At 39.2% G+C, this 25,087-nt stretch overlaps 1 protein-coding gene across 1 annotated transcript in view; it reads right to left on the bottom strand.

The window, feature by feature from the left end:
* Positions 1-25,087, bottom strand: part of frmd3 (FERM domain containing 3) — a 59,266-nt gene that overhangs the window by 18,552 nt on the left and 15,627 nt on the right. Inside the window, exons 2-9 of the mRNA XM_089119313.1 lie at positions 22,495-22,599; positions 20,372-20,414; positions 19,695-19,773; positions 14,224-14,321; positions 13,760-13,883; positions 13,388-13,475; positions 13,171-13,259; positions 9,097-9,160 (exon numbers count right to left, since the gene is read on the bottom strand). Of these exons, the coding sequence (XP_088975439.1) occupies positions 9,097-9,160; positions 13,171-13,259; positions 13,388-13,475; positions 13,760-13,883; positions 14,224-14,321; positions 19,695-19,773; positions 20,372-20,414; positions 22,495-22,599 (690 nt within the window). The remainder of the gene's footprint in view (positions 1-9,096; positions 9,161-13,170; positions 13,260-13,387; positions 13,476-13,759; positions 13,884-14,223; positions 14,322-19,694; positions 19,774-20,371; positions 20,415-22,494; positions 22,600-25,087) is intronic.

The raw sequence follows: 25,087 nt of genomic DNA, 5'->3' as shown, positions 1-25,087 counted from the left end.
CTCAGAGTTCTCTGCCGAAAAAGGAAGCTTGTCGGCAGCGCGAGACATTTGGCAGCGAACGCAGCGTCTCGTTCCCTATTCAGAGAACATGGGTTACACAGAGACGTTCTCTTTCATATACTCAAAGCTGCGTATAAGACACAGTGGGAACGAAATATCAAACTGGCTAAGAGTTTAACCAGTAAATGACAAGATAACTTGCATGACTAGTTAAAGCAGACAAAACATGGGAACCTGTAGCCATGTCGATATTATAGCCTATTACCCTGGTAGTAATCTCTATTAATCTCCAGTATAATTACATTGTTTGATATAATATTGTTTTATTTGATACTATGTAAATATGAACTTTTATTTTATATTGGTTTATTTATTATTACCCTATGTTACTTGTATTTATATTGTAAGTTAATGTTGTGTCTAGTTTGGCCCTGTAAATAAAGGGGTATTATTATTTTTTTTGACAAAGTGTGTGCGGTTTCGTTTTCTTAAGTACCGTTTCAAGAACCGTTTAGGCACCAGAACCGTTTAAAAAATACCGAGTAGGTACTGATATCGGATAAAACCCAACTGATACCCAACCCTAGTAACATGCTACTACGAAATTTTTACTTTAAAAAAAAAAAATATTGACAATCAGACTACAGAGAATCTTTCTACACTGTTTTGGTTCCGATCGGGGGGGAAACCTATGACAAGTTCACAAAAATAGGTTTTACTGGAAAATCCAAAATACCCAAATATTTTGCCAAGGTGACAATCGAATCAGAGACATTGTTTGTTAAGGATTCCATTGATACAAGACACTTGAGTTTGCGACAAATGGTGTAGGAGTTATGAGCCGTTACATACTTTTGATCGCTGCAGCTGGGTGAGCCTTGGTGACGTTGCATGTGAGTACTACAATCCTTCAAAGTTTTAAGTCTCTACGACTTAAGACTTATCTGTCGGATCACTTTTAGGGGAGAATGCTGATCCTTTGAAATTCTAACAGTTACAATTACAATTAACAGTTACAATTACAGTTACCTGGATCAATATTCCTGTCCCAAAATGGAGTCCTTACCCAATTCCTACCCCTAAACCTAACCCTACCCATAACTTTTCCCTAAAATCATAAGGCAATGAAAGGTGAATAACAATGAAGTTTAAGTACTTCACCCTGGTTCTAAGCCTAAACTTTACATAAACTGTAAACTTGTCCCTAAAATCTGACTGGTTGATTGGAAAATTGATCCAGGATCAACAAAGATGTTGATCCAGGAACATGTGGTACTTGGTGAAATCATGTTCACCATATCCAGGCCGGAGTCTCAGGACAAAGTAAGAGTTGGCCGGCCCAAATTCTAGGCACGATTCATCGACCAAACCTAACGATCAGTTCATGCTTTCCCAATGATTTATCTTCAACTGTATCGTGATGTGCGGCGATAGCAGCAACATACACTTTGAGGGAGACAGCCTTTGCTCCAACCCATCTAGCAGGATCTAACCGGTGGGCAGAACACCACTCAACAACAGGTTCCACTTATTAATATTGAAAACAGTTGCTGTTTAATATTTTTGTGAGAACCATGATAAAGGCTTTCAGGATTCTTTGAATTGAAACTATGAATAGAGACTTCAAAAAGCAGCATTTATTTAAAAGAGAACAGAATGCAAAAGTCTCTTCTGTGATCTTACTGAAACATTTGAACGGTATTTTACGCAATGGCTAATGAAAATGTTTCACATCATAAATGTTTCTATATTATGTTTTATCACCACTAGACTGCTGAATTAACCGCTCAGGAGGACATGAACTGGTTCGTAATGATAATTATGTTAGATGAATCATCATGCATGAGAGGACGAAAGCTACATCAGTGTTGTAATGAAAATGTATAGCAGTATTGGCTTTCTTCTGGATCGATACGCATCAGATTCCCGGTTCTCTCGTTAACACAATGAGATAACAGTGGAGTGAATGTGCTAATCTGCCAACCGAACTATGTGACACACTGACCCCATCAAATATATGTGCTGGATTATACGACCAGGTCTGAAGCGGAGGTGAATATGTATGTGTAATGCCAGTGTGACAGAGATATATATGAGGTCTGAAAAAGTGCTGTGAAAAACAGAACTGTCAGGAGAATAAGTTCCATTAACCCTACGTATGTGTAATCTGAGCCGGGGATCAATAGATGGAGTACTAAGCAGAACAGTGAATCCAGGCAGAAATCAATACAAACCACTTCCGGGCCGTTTAGCATCAAACTGCCGCCCCCAGCAATTCAGTGAGCTTAGAGTCACGTCATAAAAACAAAACTAAATGTCAGAGCGCTCCCCCATCCTATGCTTAGAGAGATCTGAATTTGACAGTCAACTATTCATTTGAGCTTAGAGCGGGAATCCTGCAGTAAACTAACTGTGATTACAAACGGTGTTCTCAAACTGGGGTTCGCAGACTAACGCTAAAAGATTACAAAAATACAAAATAGATTTGATTTAAATTGTTATTTTTTCATGTTTCATTCCTCATGGCTGATTAATTTTAATAAATCTTTATAGATATATTTGTTATGGTTGTGTTGTTTTGTCATGGACTTTTAGTTTGCTTTTTCTTGTTTCCTGTGTTTTTCTGTTTCCTTTTTTTCATGTTCGTAGGCCAGATGAGAACTGCCCCAATAAACAATCTGTATTGTTACTGTATTGTTTAAAAAGTGCTATATAAATAAATGTGACTTGACTCGACTTTATTTTTATGCTCCCCAAACAGACATTCTACTGACTATAAGTAACTTTGCAACTACATGTCAACTTATTCTACTAACCCTAATCTAACAGTCTACTAATACTCTAATGTGAGTTAGTTGGCATGCAGTTGCAAAGTTACTTATAGTTAATAGAATGTGTAAAGTTGACTTTTGAAATAAAGTGTAAATAAAGCGTAACCCTAGTTTTCGTCCAGTATTGTCTTTGCCACTGTTTGTAAAGCTGTTGTGTTTGTTCCTATTATCCTGGATTATCGTCTTTGTTTTGGTTTTTGATCAATACAGCTGTGATTATATCCACCTCGCCTTCACATAACAATAAGACACATGGATAGACGAAATGAACCGCACGTTCCATTGGTAAGGTGATGTCCACCTTGGTGGTCCAGGAACGCCACCTTTGGCTCAACCTGGCGGATATGAGGGAAACTGATAAATATCGGTTCCTGGATGCCCATCTTTCCCAGATTGGGATATTCAGCGATGCGGTCGAGGACTTTGCCCAGCAGTTCTCAGCCCATCCACCCGTCCGCCAGCCGCAAACCCTCTGTCTGCTCGTCACCGTGGTCGACCTCCTCACCGGGCCAGTGGTACTGACAATTTCAGTAAAAGAGCAGTTTCTGAAACCTCTGCAGCTGAGGTAATGCCGCACGGATTGCTTCATGTGAGGCCGCTCCAACACTGGCTCCACGATCGAGCGGCTCGTGGCGGATCCAAGTTACCCCACAGTGTCGTCAAAATCTCAGCCTGTGATCCTACCCTTTGTTCTTGCGGGCAGGTGTACCCCTAGATCAAGTGTCAATACATTCTGTGGTCACCATGGATGCCTCTGCTACTGGCTGGGGGGCCACGTACAATGGGTATGCAGATTCAGGCCTGTGGACAGGGCCTCCACTGCATTGGCACATCAACTGCCTCGAGTTGTTAGCAGTACATCTTGAGCTTAACCGCTTCAAAACGTCGCTACTAGGCAAGCATGTACTGGTCCGTACGGACAGCACTGCGAATGTTGCGAATATCATCAATCAGGGTGGTCTACGCTCCTGCCACATGTCACAACTCGCCCACCATCTCCTCCTTTGGAAGCATCTGAGGTCACTTCATGCCATTTATATTGCATCGTGCAGCTGACGAGCTCTCACGGCAACAGGTGCTACTGGGAGATTGGCAACTCCATCCCCAGGTGGTCCAGGGAGGTGCTTCAGGACCGCAGGTAGATCTGTTTTCTGCCCCTGACACGTCCCACTGCCAGTTGTTCTTCTCCCTGACAAGGGCACCCTCGGCATGGACGCGCTGGCACACAAGTATGCGTCTCCCCCAGTGAACCTTCTTGCACAGATCCTGTTCAAAGTCAGAGAGGACGAGGAGCAGGTCTTACTTGTTGCGCCATATTGGCCCAACCGGACCTGGTTCCCACAACTGGTGCGACTCGCGGCAGCCCCTCCCTGACCCATTCCTCTGAGAATGGACCTGCTCTCTCAGAGACAGGGCACCCTATGGCACCCGCATCCAGACCTCTGGAAACTCCATGTCTGGTCCCTGGGCAGGAGGTTCTAGGTGACCTAACTCAGGCGGTAGTCGACACCATCACTTCCGCTAGAGCCCCCTCTACGAGGCACCTCTATGGGTTGAAGTGGAACCTGTTTGCGAACTTGCTCGATAAGAGCAAGTAGCGTTCCTCCGCAACCCTTTGGCAGTTGGATGTTGTGGAGCGTCCGACGCCAGGCTTAGTGCTCGTATGCCTATATAACTTGTGCTAGGCTGGGTTCCATATGCGGTGATCCCAGCGGCGATCCCATATGCGCATTCTTCCACGACCAGTTCCCCTTTGACCCAGCTCTCCAGAGTCTGCTTTGCCATCATTGTCTGATGTAGCCTCCCCCTTCTTAGGCTGAAGCCACTCCAGTGACATTCCATATGTTGTACTGCCCCTAACCGGCCAGTCCATATGTATATTCTCCACATGGTACCCCACTTCGGGCAGGATGTGGCTTCCGCAGCGTCCCTCTCCCCTGGAAAGGCACGCTTTCCCAGTGTTATCCAAGAGTCCCACTTTGTGGGGTATAAAGGAACAGCAGTATATCTGAGAAGCTTGCGTAGGGCACTGGATGTGGCAGCAACCGTGACATTAGTAACCGAGACGTTCTTATTTGTTTATTTTTTGTACAGAAATATAATAGTGGTTTTTTATTTTTATCTGTGCTTTCAACAAAGGAAATTCTACAATCAACCAACATGGCAATGCCAATTTGTCTTAGGACGCCCATGAACGAGCACAAAGACTCCGCCGGAGTAGGTACCACAATCCTACTATTTTGTTTAGATAAATGTCCGAGACAATTCGACATCACGAGCGCATTTCTACACACACACACACACACACACACACACACTTTATTTTCGAAATATTTTGACTTCCGTAGGAAAGACTGTAAAAATTATACAAATAAGAACTTGTTAATTGATTAATTATAAGTTACTTTCAGGATTATGTTAGATCTTATTGTGTTTTCATTTATGTACCTGTGTTTCTTGTGTTTCCTTGCAGTTTAGTCTTGTTAATACCCTTTTTCGTTTCCTTGCTTTCTGATTATTACACCTGTGTCTCATAGTCCCATTGTTTGCTATATATACTTCCTGTTTTGTCATCAAGTCACCTTTTTTTTATAAAGCGCTTTATACAAAACCACAGCTTTACAGTGATTACAGTAAAATGATTCAATGATGCAAACAGTTCATTTGGGCTGTACAGTAGATCTAAAAGAAAATAGTGTCATTGTTCAGCTGAGTTCAATTCAGGGTTGATTCGGTTAAGTTGTAAAGAACATCAATTGTAAAATTAGTTAGCAGTTCTGCAGAAAAACAGTAATGTCGTAATCCAGTTCAGTTCAGTACTCATCCAATAGTATCAGTGCAGTCAAGTCAATAATATTGTTAATATAATATTAATAGTCCCCAACTAAGCAAGCCAGAGGTGACAGTTAGGCTACACACATTAATAATAGTTTAAAATGAAAAGGACCTTCCCAGACAGCAACACAGGGTCTGCCCAAATCCGGGTCACATCCGATTCCCATGGATTCCAGGAGGAATCCAGGGCTTTTCAGATATACAGAATGTTTGGAGGTATTTTTGGAATAATACTCAGTACTTAATAATTACAGTCTAACAAAAACACCTTAAAATACAGTGTAACCATAAAAACTCATAATTTTATAATTATAAATGTTAATCACAATGCTAGGATGCTCTAGGTGGTTGCATAATATAGAGTTCACCCCTAGTCTTTATAGCATTCAGTGTAATATTACATGTTGTAATATTATGTTATAATATTGCAATGTAAGTCTATGTGATTTTTTGCTAAGTTTATTGTCCAAGAAAAAAAAGTAATAGCACAAATCTACTCAATAAGCCACAAGTATTATTATTATTCATGTCAGTGCTGCACAAGGTCTTTAAGGTCTGGTTAAATGCCTAACTCTAAGTATGAGCAATAAAACAAAAATTCTTCTGTGAGATTTGAGTAGCAGAACAGGTCAGCCATTGCTCAAACTCTTAGAATAGTGAACGGTCTACACTCCAACACTTCTGAGTGGAATCACAGACGTGTGCTTGTGTGAAACACAGTCACATGTCCAGTATAACACACACACATACACACACACACAACATCTGTTCGAGTGTGTGTGAACAAGAACATGCAGATAGGAGCAGACTTCCAGCATACAATGGTTCTTACTGTTCACACATACAGTATCAACCCAGAAACTTTCAGACTTGCATGTGTGGTGAACCAGACAGGCGATGACATGGTGTACAGAATTAACACACACAGGTTTAGACATCGAACGACACTTTAGTTTCATACCCATCATATAATATGCATAACTTCAGAAGCAACCTAACGAATATGTAATACTTTTTGTAAAACAAATGGTTTTCAATCATGACTCAATAAGGGCCTAATAACTTTAGCAATTTAATTACAGTAATAAGGATTATTATAAGGATTTTTAAAAACATGTACCACGGTAATATTCAGTTTATAATATCTAAAAAAAAAAAGCTTTGCTAGCATTAACATTAACTAATTATATGAGATTATTCGGAATTGTGGACAGTATCATTGCTTAAATTTCATTAAAAATATCCCATTAATCCATATTCCACAACATTTCTTAAAAATATTTATATCATATATAATACTAAACATATTTGAGAATAATAAATACATTTTAGAAAATCACCAATTACTTTTTACAGCTTAAAAATATGATGTGTCTGCCTAACACAAAATAATTACTTTTATCAACGTAAATTCTAAATAAATCATTTTAATTAGAAAATCCAGTGAAATACTTGATAATAATGATGTTTATCATTCCTGACCGTGTTGCTCATGAAATTTCTATGAATACTCTATGTTGGGCACAACAACTAAAGTCTTATTAAAATCAGGACAGATATGTGGGTAAGGTACTGTAAGGCTGTATAATAATAATTCATAAGTTAATCAATGGCCATGATGTACATGTTTACTCACCAGCAATGGAAAAGTTCACACAGAGAAAAGAAGACAGAAGCACATGTAAAACTAGATTTAAAGCGTGACACAAACAGAATGAAAGGCACATGACGCTGAGCAAAGGCCCGTTCCACCAAGGATGATAATAATAACTATATTAGCGCCAACGCCAACGGCCTCGACCTTCTGTAGTTATGTCGTAAGCCGCTTTAAAGGTACAATATGTAAGATTTTTGCAGTAGAATTTCCAAAAACCACTAGGCCAATGTTATATATTTTGTTTAGTTGATTACTTACAATATCCCAAATGTTTCCAACTATTTGTAAATCGTGAGAAAATTGTGATTTTTAACCAAGAAAACGGGGCGTGTGAGCAGGTGTGAGGAGTCGCCAGTCAATGGCGTCATTTCCGCGTTACCCCCGGTTTCCGCCAGGTTTGACCTCGTACTGCAATAGTAACCATGGCGACAGACGTGGATAACTGGGTCGGTTATGCCCGTTATGTGAGCTCAACAGAGTGAGCGTTCCTAGCAGGGTTTTGTCAAACATTATGGACCATGGTAAGCAGACTTTGAGACAAAAAGAGGACTAAAACGAAGATCAACATCTTTCGAGATGCCGAGAGCTCCACGTACGCGGATAACTTCGACTTGACAGAGATGCGAGTGTTGCATGTTACTTGAGCAAACAGGTGAGCAAATTAATGTATGTAAAACTAATCAATGTTTTAGTAGTTCAACATGATGAAAAGTTAGAATAAGATTTGTATGTTATTCTCTAATGTTAATCTAGTTTAGTCTCATACAGCCAATGAACAACCTAACTAACAACATTCAACACACACAAATGCCGTTTAGTGTGATAATGAAACGTTTAGAGCAAGTGAAGCAGCGCTGCGTTACCTCAAGTTTAATTCCTCTAATAAACTGACCTGTGTGAGTAATTCAGTGTGTAGTTCAGTAGAATGAATTGACCTTATTCCTTTATATCCGCCGGACTCGCGTTACGTGTGGCGCTGGTATAGTCTAGCAATCGCGCCCTGCATCATACTACAGTCATGTTAAAAACATCAATGTGTTCACTCATCCATAAAATATCCATCAGCTTGACGACAAGATCCATAATTCCGCTTAATGCAGAATATACGTCATTAATATACGCTTTTGTTATTGTAAGAGCTTAGCGACCCCTGGTGGCGAAACAATCTTGCATATTGTACCTTTAAATGCTCAAGTTTTTTAAAGTCTGATGAATTCTAATTGGCTCTTTATTATTCATCAGCTAGGGGAAAAATTGTTCTGAAAGTTATTTTAATGATATTGTTCCTCTGTGCAGGTATCATTATAGATGTGGTGTGGGCTCTATTATTATATAATGACAATGATTTAAATTGTATACTTATAGCTATCCTTACAATAATTGTCCTTGGTGTGAATGGGCCTTAAATCTGTTCTAATTGGAAATCTGTGTCAAAATGTCGAGGTGAAAGAGACATTTAATATGTTTTATTATGTATAAATATATAAAAATATTTTCAGCTATATACTGTATAATGAAGAGTTAGGGTTAGGGTTAGGGAATGTTAATAAATATATAAAAGACAATGCGAGTGAGTTCATAAATGAATGTAAGATAGCATAAGATTGTGTTTATAACACCATCATGATGTAATGCAAAACATTAAAAAGAAAACAGAATGGTTTTAAGTCAAAGTAAATTGGCGTTGCATGGTGGGTAAATGCATTATGAACCATATGACTACAATGAACCTGAGCTTTAAAGGAAAAACAGTTACAAGATATTATATCCTACCTCTCTTTGCACACCAATCACATAGAATGTTTTCCCTTCGAACTTAAATTTGCTGACATCTGCCCTGCAAGAGTGAGACATTACAAATGAAATTTTACAAGTGACACATTCAATGCAAAAACTTCATGCCAACAGTCATGCCAATGAGAGAGAGAGAGAGATTAATAGACATAAAACTCTTCAAACGTCTAGCCTTGAGTGCATTTATCTGCTTGTTGACTGAGAGCAGGTGTTAACAACACTACAAAACCGTATGTCATAGACCATGAGCACTTACAAAACACTCATTGATCAGCTGATGTATACTCCATCTGATCAACTGACCTTACATAATGTCTGTGAGTCAGCGCGCACAGGCTTTAAACTGTCTGTCGGGAAACAGTTTGGTTTAAAAGCTCACAGGCTGATTTTGAGGATGAACAGCTCCTAGTCACAGTTCAATGTGCAAGGTTGCAACAAATCTTTGAAAGATATTCAAGTTGTAAGATATCCTTAAGCACTATATACATTCCGCTTTGTTTCTGTTCACACCAACGATGATAACTACAACAATAACGATAACTATAGTTTTAATCATTCTTAGCATTTAAAATGGCAGACAGTAAAACTGCAGCGCATCCTTACAATAAACAGAACGTTATCAAGTATGGTTATACCACATTCAAATAGGCATACCGTGTGCATGTTACCGGCCAATGTTTTAATCTACTCACATCAAATTCAAAATACATTTTTTTATGGACGTACAGTACTGGATATTATTCAGCACCATGCAATTCCGGTTTTGCCTACGCTACCGTCGCAATAATAATGACATGGAATTCATTCATGAATTTGTGTGAACAACACAAGGCATCCGTCTGTGTCCGAGTACATGCACACTTTGTTCAGAGCAGTAATAATGTAATTAAGGTGTTTACGTGCCTGTTCATTGTGCTTAAAATCAGCGTATGCAACATTGTTTAATGCGATTATGGTTACTATGATTATGAGCTTAATCACATTAGTTTGATCAAAGTATTGCGTTAATAATCTTATTACAAGGGTGCATGTAAACACACTCATTGACGATAATGACACCAAACCATGAACAGAAAGATCTGAGTGCTTAAATACACAGAGATGATCATTAAAGGGACAAGAAACAGATGCGGAACTTAATTAGAAACTATGGCAACAAACTAGAAATGAGAATTAGGCTATGTTTACACGGAAACGATTGTGAAGAGAAAATGCAAAAGTGGCGTTGCGTCATCTTTTTTTATTCTGCGTTTAGACGAGCGTTTTGTGTGGGAAATCCGCGTGCAAATGGAGACGCAAAAGTGTGTGAAATTCAACGTAGTATGCACTTCAGGCGGCTAGGAGTGCATACTACAACAACACCAAGTCCACGCGCCTGCGTACAACCTTCACCGTCAAGCAGACTTTTGCGTTTTTACCGTTTACACGGGAATGCGGCGGTGGAGCGTTTTTAAGATTTCCATTTTGGAGGGTAGTTTCACTTTTTTGCGTTTTTGAGCCTCAAACGAAACGTAAACGAAAGGCACATCCGATAAAATATTTTTACGTTTTCACCCGCGAGCGTTCTCGAGTAAACAGGGCCTTAGGCCAACAGAAACAGGGAAAACCATGAAAACTAAACTAAACTAAAGAGAACCTGACAATGACCATATACTCCAACAGAGGAGAGAGGGAGGAGTTCTGGAGATGGGCGAGGAACCGAAGGATGAGACCTTGGATGGGCTGGCAAAAGGGAACACCAAGGTGGAGACAATAGAGGGAGGAGCTAGGGCAGAGATGGGAGGAGTCTGAGGATGACTCAGAGCAGAGCCAGGATGAAGGCCCATGGCAATACCGATTGAGAAGATTGAGACAGGAGCCCCGACTGAGGTGAAGTTGTGATAAGAGACCCAGGAGTAACCAAGGAGACATGGACCCAGGGTGAAGCTTAAGACCTGGGGTGCCAAGGTGGAGCTGCAGGTGTGCATCACTGAGGTGACGGCGTGGGGTCAGTGCGACCAAAGGATAATGGTGGAACCGGAGGGAAGGAGGAGCCTGGCTGAGCCAGAAGGGTGAAAGGTACAGCAGGAGATCTGCAAGTCCGAACCAGAACAAGAGTGACAAAAATCCAAGGACGAAAGAGCCCAGTTGAACCTGAGGGATGAGAGACCAAGGTGGAGCCGACTGGGTCGGAGGGCTGCGATGAAGTCCGGAGACATGATATGAAGCTGATGGCGGAACTGGACCAAGGTGGAACTGATGTCTGGGACTGATGTCTTCCGGAACCACAAAAGGAGGAGCCAAGGGGCTGAAGGGAGACAGTGGAGTCAAGGCCTAGGGACTGGAGGGATAGGCAGAGGAAGGCTGGGCAGGACCATCCATGTCGAGGGATACTTGGAACTAGGCAGAGCAAACGGAGATGAAGCAGACTTTGAGCTAGTCTGATTTAATGACAATGAATATGACTTGGGACTACACTGAACCATCAGAGACGAAGATGACTTGTAGATGAAAGCCTTAGCATAAGTTCTGCCAGGAAGACTTATTTATAACGTCACTTATTACCTTCACATCTATCCATTCATGTCCTAATACTTGCTGTATGAAAGATTGGCACTTACACATGTTTGACTGATGCAACAATTACCTACACCCTCCCCATCACCACCAGGATGGTCCTGTCCATACCTCCACCGGGTGTCAGCTGCGCCCCTGCCTTCCTCTTCAGGCAGGAAATGCAGATCCGCAGCCCTCAGATGCACCTTAATAAATCATTGCTTGCTGGGCTGTCAATAAATTAATGCTTTGTACATTATTCTATCTCACGAGTCCTTCTGGTAGAACTGGGTTGAACCAGCAGATACAAAGACAATTTGGGACTAGACAGGACCAGAAGAGACTGGGGACCTTGAACATTTCATTATCCAGCTCATCAAACAATTATTCCTTGGGAACCCACTTCATTGATTGCCTCAAAGCGACGGGAGTGTGGGTGGGACTCCAATCCAACCCCTCAATGGAAATAATATTTTCTCAATGATGGATGCTGTTTCCAGCTCACACACCTGTTCAGACTCTCTAATAGGCTCAGGGTCAAGGACGAACGTGGCTTCAGGCAATCGATCTGGCTGTTTCTTCGTAGCGTGATACGGCATGGCTGAAGGCTGGCTGGGCACTGGGTCTGGAGTGGGGCTGGCGATGTCTTCATCAGACAGTGAACAGTGAAATAGTCGCATCTGACAAGTACCCACTCCACATATTCAGCAAAACTCTCTTAGGACCTTCCATGGGCAGGCATGCCTTGGACCACTTGTTGAGGCTGGTGTGATATAAAACTGCAGAGCGAGCGGTCCTGATATTGAGTCAGGCACGGCAGATCTAAAAATTCCCTTGTGTGGTCCTCGAGGGAATGATCCTCTTGTTCAAGGAGAAGCAGGTGCACAGCTGGTATATCCATTCCTTTTTTTCCATTTAAATCCTTTATTGTGTCATGGTTGCATGCAGCGAGTCGAATAAAGATGATGCGTGAGGCAGAATGCACAAATAAATACACTTTTAATAAACACCAGAGAAAGAGAAACACACTACACTTAAACATTCTTTAAATTTGGGTGGATTCTGATTGGCTGTCGATGTTTTCTGAGAGTGATTCCAACTATATTGTTCCACAGTTTCGTTATTGTTATAGTTGTGATATGGATGCCTTTATTCTCAAAGAACGAAAGAAACTTTACAGTGAAAGTTATCATCGTGGTTATCATCCTTGGTGTGAACAGTCTATAAATGGGTGTTCAGTGGACACTAGACTTTTTGCAGAATTTTTGCAGGTGAAATCCCGTCAATTCAATAGGAATCCACGTGATTGGGAATTTCACAACAGGGGGATTCGCCATGTTGACCAACAGAAAGCTTCTTGTTTTAAAAGTGGCTTCGGTGTGAGCTGTGCTTCATACACCACTACACAACTGACAATAGACAAAGGACCTTTTTGACATTTTTGTGACCTGAGTAGGATGAGGTGGAGATGTAGAGTGAATCTGAGAGTGCAACTAATAAGATGTTTTTCAAAGTTACCATTTTAAAAGATGTATCCTCTTATTTCCTTGGAAAACTACAAACCCTCTTGCAGTGAATCCCAGGAAAGCAGTGGATCCTGTGAAATCCTGAAACAAATTAAATAAAAGATCAGATTTATGATATTTTAGCTATATATATTGTATTTTCTCTGTACTTAATACTAGATATTTCGTAGATACAAGATATTTTGGATGTTTCTGAGGCGAGTCACTACCTTGCACGGGTGTGGGTCCACTCCATATGTGTCTAGTGTGTAGGCCCTCTGAAGAAGGTTTAACTCGGCGAGTGCAGGACACTGTCCCCTACAAAAACAATGGTAATTTTACAATCTAAGATCTCCAAAAACATAAACCCCTGGTTTCACAGACTTAAGCCAAGTTCCAGACTAAAATGCATGTTTAAGTTGTTTTAACTGAAAGCATTTTAAAATGTAATAATATTTCACAATATTACTGTTTTTGCTGTATTTATGATCAAACAAAAGCAGCATTGGTGAGCATAAGAGACTACCGTCAAACATTAATATAATCATACCGACCTCAAACTTTTGAACAGTTGTATCGCACAAATAAATGCAGAACCTCACCTCAGCTCATGTTGATGGATCTCTATGATTTTGCGCTCTAGTTTGAGGGACTGTTTGGGGAAGAGCTTGAAGTCGCTGATGTAGTCAACAGGATGTTCCTCAGGATCATAGTCCCCAAGTTCAGCTAGAACAAGACAAACGGCCTTAGAAATCATCAAATAACCACACGAAAAAGCTAAAGAGCCTATTAAGATACCTGTGTATCTAGAACAAGAGACTCTCCTCTGTTCATGATCTAAATGAGGTTCATATTCATTAGAAACTCTCTTTGTTGTTCACTTTGAGCAAGAAAATATGGAAAGAGGTTTGAAATATGACTGCTCATTAGTTAAAAAGCTTCCAGAAGAAAATTGCTCAGGAACACCATGCTACTGGTGTTATAAATCAAATAATATTCAAGCTTTGGTTGCAAAACACAACGTAATGAAATGTGTGATTGGTTGTAGAGGAAGTTGTATTCTTACCCTGCACTATACAGGCTCCAAGATACGCAGCATCGGCGAACGGGCATAAAAGCCTACCGTGGTACACGTCTCTCTTCAACTGTAGGTACAGAAGGTACCTGACATAGAGAAACAACAAGAGAGGAGATATTTCAAAAGAGTCTTAGCGTAATTTCAACTTGAATCATTCACCATGGATTCTTTCTCTTTGGCTGCATTCACACTAAAACCCTTAGCAACGTAGGCCATTCCCGGCTCGAAAATCTTCTTGACACCACGGCATACTCCATTGTCATGCCTTGGACTTTGTGAGCTGTGCAGGCGTAGGCTAGCTTAATGGGAATTGTCAAATAACTGCTCCTTTTCTAAGAGGTTCTTCTTTATATCTATCAATGTAAACCAAGTGGTCTTCACCTTGCACCCTTCTGCGTTTTTTCCTGCGTGCGTTTGGAAAGTCCTAGCATTTCCACGGTGTCGATTCCATCTTTCCTCTTATTGACAATGTTTGAAATCTTCCCAAAACACCCCTTCACCAATCTGTCTTCTACGTCCAGATTCCTAGTCACCATTATACGTACTCCCAATCTCCTGTTCTTGGGTCTTTACTGTAGTCTTTGGCATCGATGGTCATGATGTCAGTGTGAAGAGTGTGGATTGTTTTGGTATTGTGTCCATGTTAGGGTTGGGTATCGAGAATCGAGTATCGAGTCTAACTTTTCGTTTTTCCCGGTATCGTTCAAAAGTAAAAATTTCGATTCCTAGTTTCGATATTTACAGTCCGCCGAGCGGAAGAAGAAACCGCGAACAACACCAACGAAGAAGCGTCTACCGGAAGTGTTGGCATAACCATGCGAGTCGAACATGAGTAGCTTACGTCGGCGATCCAAAGTGTGGCTTCACTTTTCTAAAAATAACGAAATCTCGGCAAAATGCTAAATTAGTGACAAAAGGAGTATTTTTACAGAAGGAGTATTTCCTTCAGAAACGATTATTTCCTTCAGAAAGGCCGTTGGTTAGCAAGGTTAGCTAAACTTTTTTTGACCCTGCCTCTTAAAAGAATCGGAATCGAGAATCGTTAGGAACCGGAATCGAAACAAGGAATCGGAATCGGAATCAGAATCGTTCAAATTCAAACGATACCCAACCCTAGTCCATGTACTTCCTTGTTCTATCTTCTTCGGGAAGATCGTCTGTCTTCTGCTTTACCCGTAGGCGTAAGTACCTTTACTTCACTTTAGCATACTTTTAAATGAGCACTTATCACATACACAATAAAGTTTAAAAGAATATACTTAATTGCAAACTTTATGTTTTTGCAACGTCATAGTTCAGTTCATAAGGGCAAATCATGTGTAGGATAACTTAGAATGACGTAAAAAAAAACACGTCACACTAAGCTGATCACACTTGGATCTAAAAAAAAAACGTTGTGAAGGACATAGAGATCTGCCCTAATAAGCACAAACACACCAGTAACGATAACAGCACCCCAAAATCCTTCGGTTCTGGCATCCTCTTCTGATTTTCAGAGCAGAAAAGTCTACCAGATGGTCTGTGCTCACTGGCAAGCTAGCCCTGCTTTAGTACACTAACATAACTGAGCACTCAACACTACTGTTTCCTTTAAGAAATGTTACGTTTGTAAGGCCTAAAAAATTAGGGCACATGACACAACTCACAGAGCTTATTCTGAACTGACAATGGCATTTAAGACGGAATACGGACATGCACTTTTAACATAAGTACAACATGATATAAATATAACATAATCCCTATGAGAATCTGTACCGAAAAGTGCATTTGGTTGTGTTCTACGTATGTACAGTAGGAGCTCAATATATACAGTATATCTTTTTTTAATTATGGTCAAACTTTAAAATGCACAATGGCTCTGCATTATTTAAGAGAGGACAAGTGCAAACGGAATTTACAATTTATTTCACTTCCCTTTGGAAAAAGAAGTGCACTTTAGCATACATTAAAAAAGAGTACTTGTTCTGGAAATATTATACATTAAACGAATATAGAGTACTTAAATGTAAACTGAATACAAAGCTTTTAGACAGTTAATTACATGTTAATCGCAATTAAATTAAATTGTATTATAATTTAGCTTTTAATAAATGCAATTAGTTGAATTTTGTAGTAACCCAAATAGAGCTTAAGTACATCTTCTTCATATGTAATTCTACGATAACTTGTTTTAAAAATATGTTTAAAGTGTGAATGTCCTGACAAGCTTTCATGGCAAACTATAATAAATTTACTTAAATGTCTACTGAAACTTCTAAGACATGTATTTCAATATATTTTAACTACAAGTTTGTAATTATGAATTTAAAATGTAGTACATTTAAAATATGTTAATTAATAACAACCTAGAGATAAAATGATATTTAAGTACTTAACATGTGCTTTAGTATGTTAGTCAACACATCAAAATAAGTGTACTTTTTGAAGCATGAAAAAATTATTAAAACATAATGATTGAAAAAATACTTTCACATTTTAATTTTACATTATTACAAAGTACACTTTTTTTCAAAACATTATTTCATTAAAATGACATTACCTGCTAGTACAGATTGAAATACAATTGCATATTCAATACAATTAGGTGCACTTCTTGGCAAGGTGAAACATGATATTCAAGGAAAATATAATTAGGTCAATCCAGTGTATCCAGTAATTTCAGAGGTGGAAGCAAGTTCTTTAACTAAACTTTTTTTAGTATTGGAATAATGTGCACTGATCAAAAGCATTTAACAGTAAGAATAACATGGTCCATTTGGACTTCATGGTGATTTCTAAAGTTTGTATGACGGAACTGCAATGGATTTGCCAAACGTTTGCATCATGCTTTTGTGTCTGTTTTCTCCATTCTCGCTCTGTGTAACCCACTGCTCTCAAATCCATTCTTTACATTAAATATTAAAGAGAGAGAGAGCGGTTGGAAAATATATATATATATAGTTGTTTTCTGTGTCAAACAGCTTTAACAGGAAAAACTCTAGTATGGAGCAGAAAATAGCATGAACTGGCACATTAATGCATCTCGCGTCCATCTCACTCTTGCTTTCTCTTTCACAGGATGAAACCATTAAACTCAGACAACCTGGGCTCCCTCTCACACACATACGCCTCGCTCGCTCTAAAGCTTCTGGCCACGGGAACATTTTCGTTTTCCGGCGCACAGGGAAAGCGTGGAAGATCGAGAAAGACAAACACATTTATCTTGACAGTTCAGATGGTGTACATGCACTGAGCACCATGTTGTGAGAGCAGCACTAATGATTCAGTCACACCAACAATCTGTGAGTGTGTGTTTGTGTATCTGTGCAGATGTGTGTGTGTATGTGCGTGTTTGAGAGAATTAGTGCGATGGAATCAAAGCCCTTGCTTGGAAAGTCGCTCTCTGATAATGTAAGAGGAATATGTGATACACATGGACACTGACAGTCTATTCAGATTATTTTTTGCTTCCTTTTGAGGGGGAAAAAAATCCTATTAACATAAAAAATTGAGGAGCAAACATGATTTATATGAATTTATGGAAAAATAAGGATGTCTGAAATGATGAAAAAAGAAAAATCTTTTAAAAATCTAGTTAAAAACAGAAAAGTTCTTGCCTTTGTAATCATTGCTGGAATGATATTCTTAAGTCTCCTCCCTTTCCTCTGTTTGTTATCCGGTCACGTCTACGTTAAGTGTCTGTTGCTAGTTTTTTTGGAACATTATTTTTAAACTTGGTGTTGGAACTTTATTCATCGTCTTCGTCTGTTTAGCTGCAACTACCAGTGACAATATATACATACATAATCGATTTAACAGCACTAATTTAAAAACACAACATACAGTTCCTGTATAAAGAGTACAGTTAAAATAAAAAATAGAGTTTAGCTGTTATATATTAGTTATATACAATAGCTGTAGCCAAAATTGTGCCAAGAAAACATCCCATTACACCACCACCACCAGCCTGCACAGTGGGAACAAGGCATGATGGATCCATGTTCTCATTCTGTTTACGCCAAATTCTGACTCTACCATCTGAACGTCTCAACAGAAATCGAGACTCATCAGACCAGGCAACATTTTTCCAGTCTTCAACTGTCCAAATTTGGCGAGCTCATGCAAATTCTAGCCTCTTTTTCCTATTTGTAGTGGAGATGAGTGGTACCCGGTGGGGTCTTCTGCTGTTGTAGCCCATCCGCCTCAAGGTTGTGCGTGTTGTGGCTTCACAAATGCTTTGCTGCATACCTCGGTTGTAACGAGTGGTTATTTCAGTCAAAGTTGCTCTTCTATCAGCTTGAATCAGTCGGCCAATTCTCCTCTGACCTCTAGCATCAACAAGGCATTTTCGCCCACAGGACTGCCGCATACTGAATGTTTTTCCCTTTTCACACCATTCTTTGCAAACCCTAGAAATGGTTGTTCGTGAAAATCCCAGTAACTGAGCAGATTGTGAAATACTCAGACCGGCCCGTCTGACACCAACAACCATGCCACATGCAAAAATGATTAAATCACCTTTCTTTCCCATTCTGACATTCAGTTTGGAGTTCAGGAGATTGTCTTGACCAGGACCACACCCCTAAATGCATTGAAGCAACTGCCATGTGATTGGTTGATTAGATAATTGCATTAATGAGAAATTGAACAGGTGTTCCTAATAATCATTTAGGTGAGTGTATTAGTTTATGTCCTTAAATGCTTGTCAGTACAAGACAGTAGAAGTAAATTGTGAAATTACATATAGGCCTGGTTTCACAGACAGGGTTTAGATTAAGACAGGGTTAGGCCTTAGTTCAATTAGGGCATTTAAGTAGCTTTTATAAACATGCCTTAGAATAAAACATTACTGGTGTGCATCTTGAGACCATATTTTAAGATTGTGTCAGTGCAAGTTACTTTCAGACAGCACACATATATATTTTAGTCTGGGACTAGCTTAAGCCTTGTCTGTGAAACCAGGGGATGAAGACGTAATTAAGCCCTATTTGTGGTTCAGAAAAGCAATTATAATTTGAACTGACAGCATTGAATATAAATCTACAACAATATTAACTACAATACATTTTCATTTAATTACAATTAACTTGCAATTAAGTGCCCTAAAAATTACATTTACTTTTTTTGTAAAATTTGTGAAAAAAGCTTTTTATATTTTTTTCTAACAAAATATATTTCCACAATTCTTCTGATTTTGGAGTGACATTTGAATGTGAGATGCACTGTAATAAGATCACATTGGTTACTTTGACATGAAAGAAGCCACCGATCAGCCGTTCTGGCTTCAGCTACAAAGTAAACATGCTCTTTCAAATGAAACTGGAACAATCTGCTCAGGAGGCGTTTTAAAAATGCAAATCTCTTCCAGAAAATCCTCAATCTCATATACTTGAATTCAGGGGCTGTTTATACTGTGACTGGCCGGGCTTGTTTTTATGTCATTCCAATGCAATTTGAACATTAGATCAGAGAACTGTTACCTTGTCAGCTCTTCCTTGATCTTGATTGGCTCCTGAGGGTAGAACTTCACCCTGAAGCACATAGTGTATGGCTGGTGACCTGAAAACAGCACAACATCAACAATCAGATGAGGGAAGAGAGAGACAACTTGAGCGTAAGCCAGTAAGTGTGAGACAGATTATGCAGAGAACTGTAACCAAGGGCATGAGAAGAGCTAAAATGATTATATTAATCCGTGAGATGAGGGAAACCCCTCTGGTGAAGAATGAAATGAAGCCTTCAAAGATAAACGTAATGAGTCTGAGAAGTTTACAGCTCAAAGGGAAAGATTGACCTCATTGACGTCACTTTGTCTACGATCTCTCTCTGTCACATGTCCGCTACGTGTTCATTCACCTCCCTTCTGTAATTCTACATAAACATCTCTAAATGCGAGTGATGTTTTACCGGTCACATTGGCAAGAAAAAGTCCATTGTTTATTGTAAATAGCAAGGAGAGATGCACAGTTAAAGTCACTTTCAAACCATGCAGCTTAATATCGGTCAAAGCAACAAACCCGTGTGACCAACTTGAACCCTTTGTGAAATATGAATTGGAAAATGTTTCCACCTTATGCACAATTCCAGTTTCACCGAAAAAAATTCACGAACAACAGTAAATGTGACTTGCTGCCACCTTGAGGGCAATGAAACTTACATTTCATCTGTTTCACTACTGGTTTGCTCGGGTCCAGCCAATGCTGTATAAAATGACAAGAGAAAGAAATTATTCACTGCTGTGCACTGACAAGTAAAGATGGTGACAAATCAAAAATGTTTATGGTGAGCACTTTGGATAAGCATCCTGCTCAGGAAATGATCGTAAACAACATTCCCACTGATGAACAATCCCCTTTTTATCTAGCCGGCATTAATATTATAACATAAATGACTGTAAATAATTCACTACAGTTCTGCTGGGAGGTTTTCTGCTCGACTGAAGAAACATTGTCGTACATTCGTAGGGTAAAACCCCTTGGTTGATCGTCATGGTAACTTTTATCAGAATTTAAAGCCAGTATGAAAGGCTACTTAAGGATACAAATTTCTGGTGATAGTACAGAAATAAGTATGGTGAGCATAAGAGACTTTGGTAACATTTAATTTACAATTACAATTAATTAAGTTACATATACTTACTATAGTAACAACAGTAAATTCTGCATAATTATTATAAGTAACTTCTTGATATCATGCATACATCTTTGTCATTAGGATACATACCAAAAACTTTTAAGGTGGCTTTAAACTACTTGTTAAAAAAACGCAACTTGATCCTACAGATTTAATCAATTACAGGCCTATCTCGAATCTGCCTTTTCTGTCAAAGATGCTATAAGGCATATCCTCACAACTATGTTCCTTTATAGAAAGAAATGATATCTGTGAGGATTTTCAGTCAGGATTTAGACCGTACCATAGTACTGAGACAGTTCTCATTAGAGTCACAAATTATTTGCTCTTATCAACAGATCATGGTTGTGTTACTCGATCTTATTTTATAACATTGACCACAACATTCTTTTAAATAGACTTGAAAATGATGTTGGCATTAGTGGAATTGCTTTAGCATGCTTTAAATCATACTTTATCTGACCGTTATCAGTTTGTAGCAGTGAATGAAGAGATGTCTTATCGATCACGAGTTCAGTGGAGTACCACAAGGCTCAGTACTAGGACTGTTGCTGTTCACTCTGTACTAAGCATGGCATTAGTTTTCACTGTTATGCTTATGAACAGTCTTCCTAACATTGTCCGAGAAGCAGACACACTCTGTCAGTTTAAACATCTCTTTGACCTAGCATCCACATAACAGCTTATAGACTTCTATAATTCAATGTTAGGCTGCATAGATTAGGTCAGCCGGAACCGGGAACACTTCCCATAAATCGCGATGTACTTGTTGCATCATAAGAAGAATGGCGTCTACGCTAATATTAGTCTGTCTGTTTATCCAGAGGTTTACCGCAGTCCGCCGGATCCAGGCCGTATCCAGATCTGATGAAGGACCTGCGCCTGTACACGACGACAACGCAGTCCTGAAGTTTCAACTATTTACTCCCCTGAGAAGAAGAGACTTCTCCACTTTGTACAGATAAAACGTTGTCAAAATAGTTCCGGTTCACATGGCTACTCGGAAGCGATAAATGATTCGGTATTATTCATTTTTAAAGCCAGACAAGTAATTTGTTGAGGTCAATTTGTAAAGAAAGACTACACGCCTGTGCATTTATATATTCAAATGCGCATACTTATAGACTAAACACGTAATATGCATGTGCGTGTTTTCACAGGTTTGAAAAAACTTTAATTTACTTGTAATTTAATTTACTTATAATAATATTTTTTTTTCAAGGCTTGCACCTTGGAACCTATTTCAAGATTTTGTTCTCAAGCTACCAGGCACTGTTGTTATGCGAATGAGCGACCAGAGCCCGTTTTCTGTTAGATTGGTGTCATGTAAGCGGCCCCTGAGTTAATAACTAATGATCTTTGCATCGGAATTGAATCGGTCAAAACTAACTTTAGCTGGACAATAACTTTATTCTAGAGCTGCTGTAAAGCCAAAACAATCTCTCTTACTTTAATTTACTATTATTTATCACTGTAAAGCAGCTTTGAAACAGTCCATATTGTTTAAAGCGATATATGAATGAAGGTGACTTGAGTTGTATTGATGTGTTTTAAGTTGGAGCCACAGTATATCTGCTGAAGTTATAATAAACTTTTAGGTCAGAATTGATTTAATGAATATTGGGTGAGTAGTGAATCTGTAGTTACCCTTTGTTTCTCTGGATCCACATATCTGATGCCAAAGTAATCTTTCTCCAGGAGGCTGTAGTAGTTACACACATGATCCAAGAGAAACTGCCCTTTAGTGTCTCTCTGTGGAGGAAAGAAAAAGAAGCAAAGGAATAAAAATCAAAACCATATCACATCATTACAGCAGAGATTTACGATAAAATATAATAGCGAGCCAGCTAGTTCTCGAGAATATATTGACAGTATCATAATAATGACCGTTGTGTGTAAAATAAGTTGATTTACAACAGGGGAAAAAATACACTAATATTCAAGAAAAGAAATGTAATATGACAGGTCAATATTTCTTAATATACTAAATATGATTGTTATGAAAAACATTTAACTACAGCACAATAAAAAGAACAATGCTTAAACCAATGTAGTCCGAGCAGGTTCCTTTATTGAACAGCACAAAAGACTCACTTTATCGGTTTGAATTAGTCTGACAAATCCTTCACTGAATGAACTCAATGAATCCACCAGAGGCTCTGGTCCAGAGCTGCTCCTGAATCAACATCTGACTCTCTCACTGAACCACAAGTATTTCTTTTCAGCAATGACTAACTGACCTCAAATTAACCTAGAAATGCTTGTGTTATGTTCATAAAGTCCAAATTCATTCAAAAATGAAGATTTTAGGATTTTATTATGTTATCTATAAGCTAGTGTGCTCCAAAACAATGACAGAATTCGCATTTAGAAGATCTAAGCGTTCAAAACGTATAGTCTCTCACTTGCGTCAATATGGATCAATGATTTGAAATGTTCTCTAGAATATGAAGCCCCGCCCCTTACATTATAAATAGACGTTGAAGCTGTGGCGAAAATCATCACTTGTTCACACATTTACAATTTTCTACATGGTGAATGGCACATAGTGCACAATAGGGAATGATTCAAACAGTGTGCTTTCCATTGGGGCGAATGGAGTCTGGTTTCACATTAGTGTCACGCTAATCGCATCCAGAGACATGATAGCACAGAGCGCATCATATGTGGTGCAGACCACAAAACGTATCGGACCCATTTGAATTCTGCACAGAATGCTGCATTTTAAAGCGATGGAGGAGAAACGGTTAGACGGACTCTGCATTAAACAGCACTGATGAGTAGAAGAGATAACCCCAACATAAATTAATAAATTACACACTTTTCAAACTGCACATCTTTGATAATGCTCACTGTTTTGCTAACAGTTTCATATTAAAAATTAAAGGGTAATCTATTAGACTGTGGCTATGATGAGCAGTCAAATGCGGCTTTACTGAGCTCAACAGCTCTAGGCGAGCTGTGATATAAACGAAACGCTATAGAGAGCCTAAGTCCCTCCCCTTCCGGTCGACCACCATGAGACCTTATTTCCGAAAAATATTGAATGGTAGTCAATGGCTTGAGACAACAAATATTTTGATCTCGTTTGAATTATGCCCTGAATTACACATATGATGTTTGTCAATTTAAAAGATACATTTTAAAGTAAAGAAAGTCGCAGTTTGATGTAAAACCGTTGAGGTATAAGACTGTGAAAATACATAATTACAAAGACTACAAACCCCAAAGGCGCACATTTTCTCTCAATGAATGAAGCTAACTTTACTGAGGCTAATGTCTGTCATTGTTTCTACAGTCTTACGTTATAATCGTAACGTTACGCCATCATACCCGAGTGTTTTGTACCAGACTGCACACACAAACACGAGCAGCGGATCTCGTTTCGCTTCCCGGGAGATGTAGTTCACAGAGCGATTTTCACATAAAACTAAATGTTACTCTTCTGTTGTATGACAAACTGCGCCGTTTTTGACTTTCAGAATTAGCTTTTAAATTGACAAACATCATATGTGTAATTGAGGGCACAGTTCAGACGGAATAAAAAGATAAGTTGTCTCTCGCCATTGACTACCATTCATATTTTTTCCGAAATAAGGTCCCATGAGCCGGAAGCGGAGGGGCGGGACTTAGGCTCTCTATTGGCTATTTAAAAAAAGGAGGAGCTGCCTTCCTGTCTTCCTGTTTCAGTGGAAATTACCTCAACACATTGAATAATACTGTCCGTTAACGGCCTTTAATGTTTGGGAATCTTAAATCTCTCATTACTGACTGCTTGTTCATTTGAAAATGTGAAACTGAAAATACATTTACAATTTTTGCAATACATTTTATAATTTTATGGTTTAAACATGATATATATCTGCAGTGAGTGGTGATGGACTTATAGCCTCATACAGGACAGTGTGTCTCTGTGTGCTCGACCGAGCAGCTCTGGTTCAGCTCTGATGACCATCAGCGTTTGACCTTGCTGTTAATACCTGTGACGCAGGCTGCTATAGCACACTTCAATTTAAAATGCAAATTTTAAAATGTGAAACGTGGATCAAGCACTACACTGGATCGAATTAAGAAGGGAATTACTCATATCATTACAATATTTCTTCTTTTACATTGACAGAAAGAACTACATTTGGTAACATGCTGTGTTGCTAGAGCGCTGACATATGGTTGCTAAGGTGTTCGGAGTGATTGTTGGTGAGCTGTCACCATGCAAGGGTGTTGTTTGGTGTTGCTAGGG

Source organism: Pimephales promelas, chromosome 14 (genome assembly GCF_988280905.1).
Source record: "Pimephales promelas chromosome 14, fPimPro1.hap1.1, whole genome shotgun sequence".
In the NCBI taxonomy this organism is placed as follows: Eukaryota; Metazoa; Chordata; class Actinopteri; order Cypriniformes; family Leuciscidae; genus Pimephales; species Pimephales promelas.
Note: the sequence above shows the minus strand (reverse complement) of the source record. Positions and strands in the feature narration are given on the sequence as shown.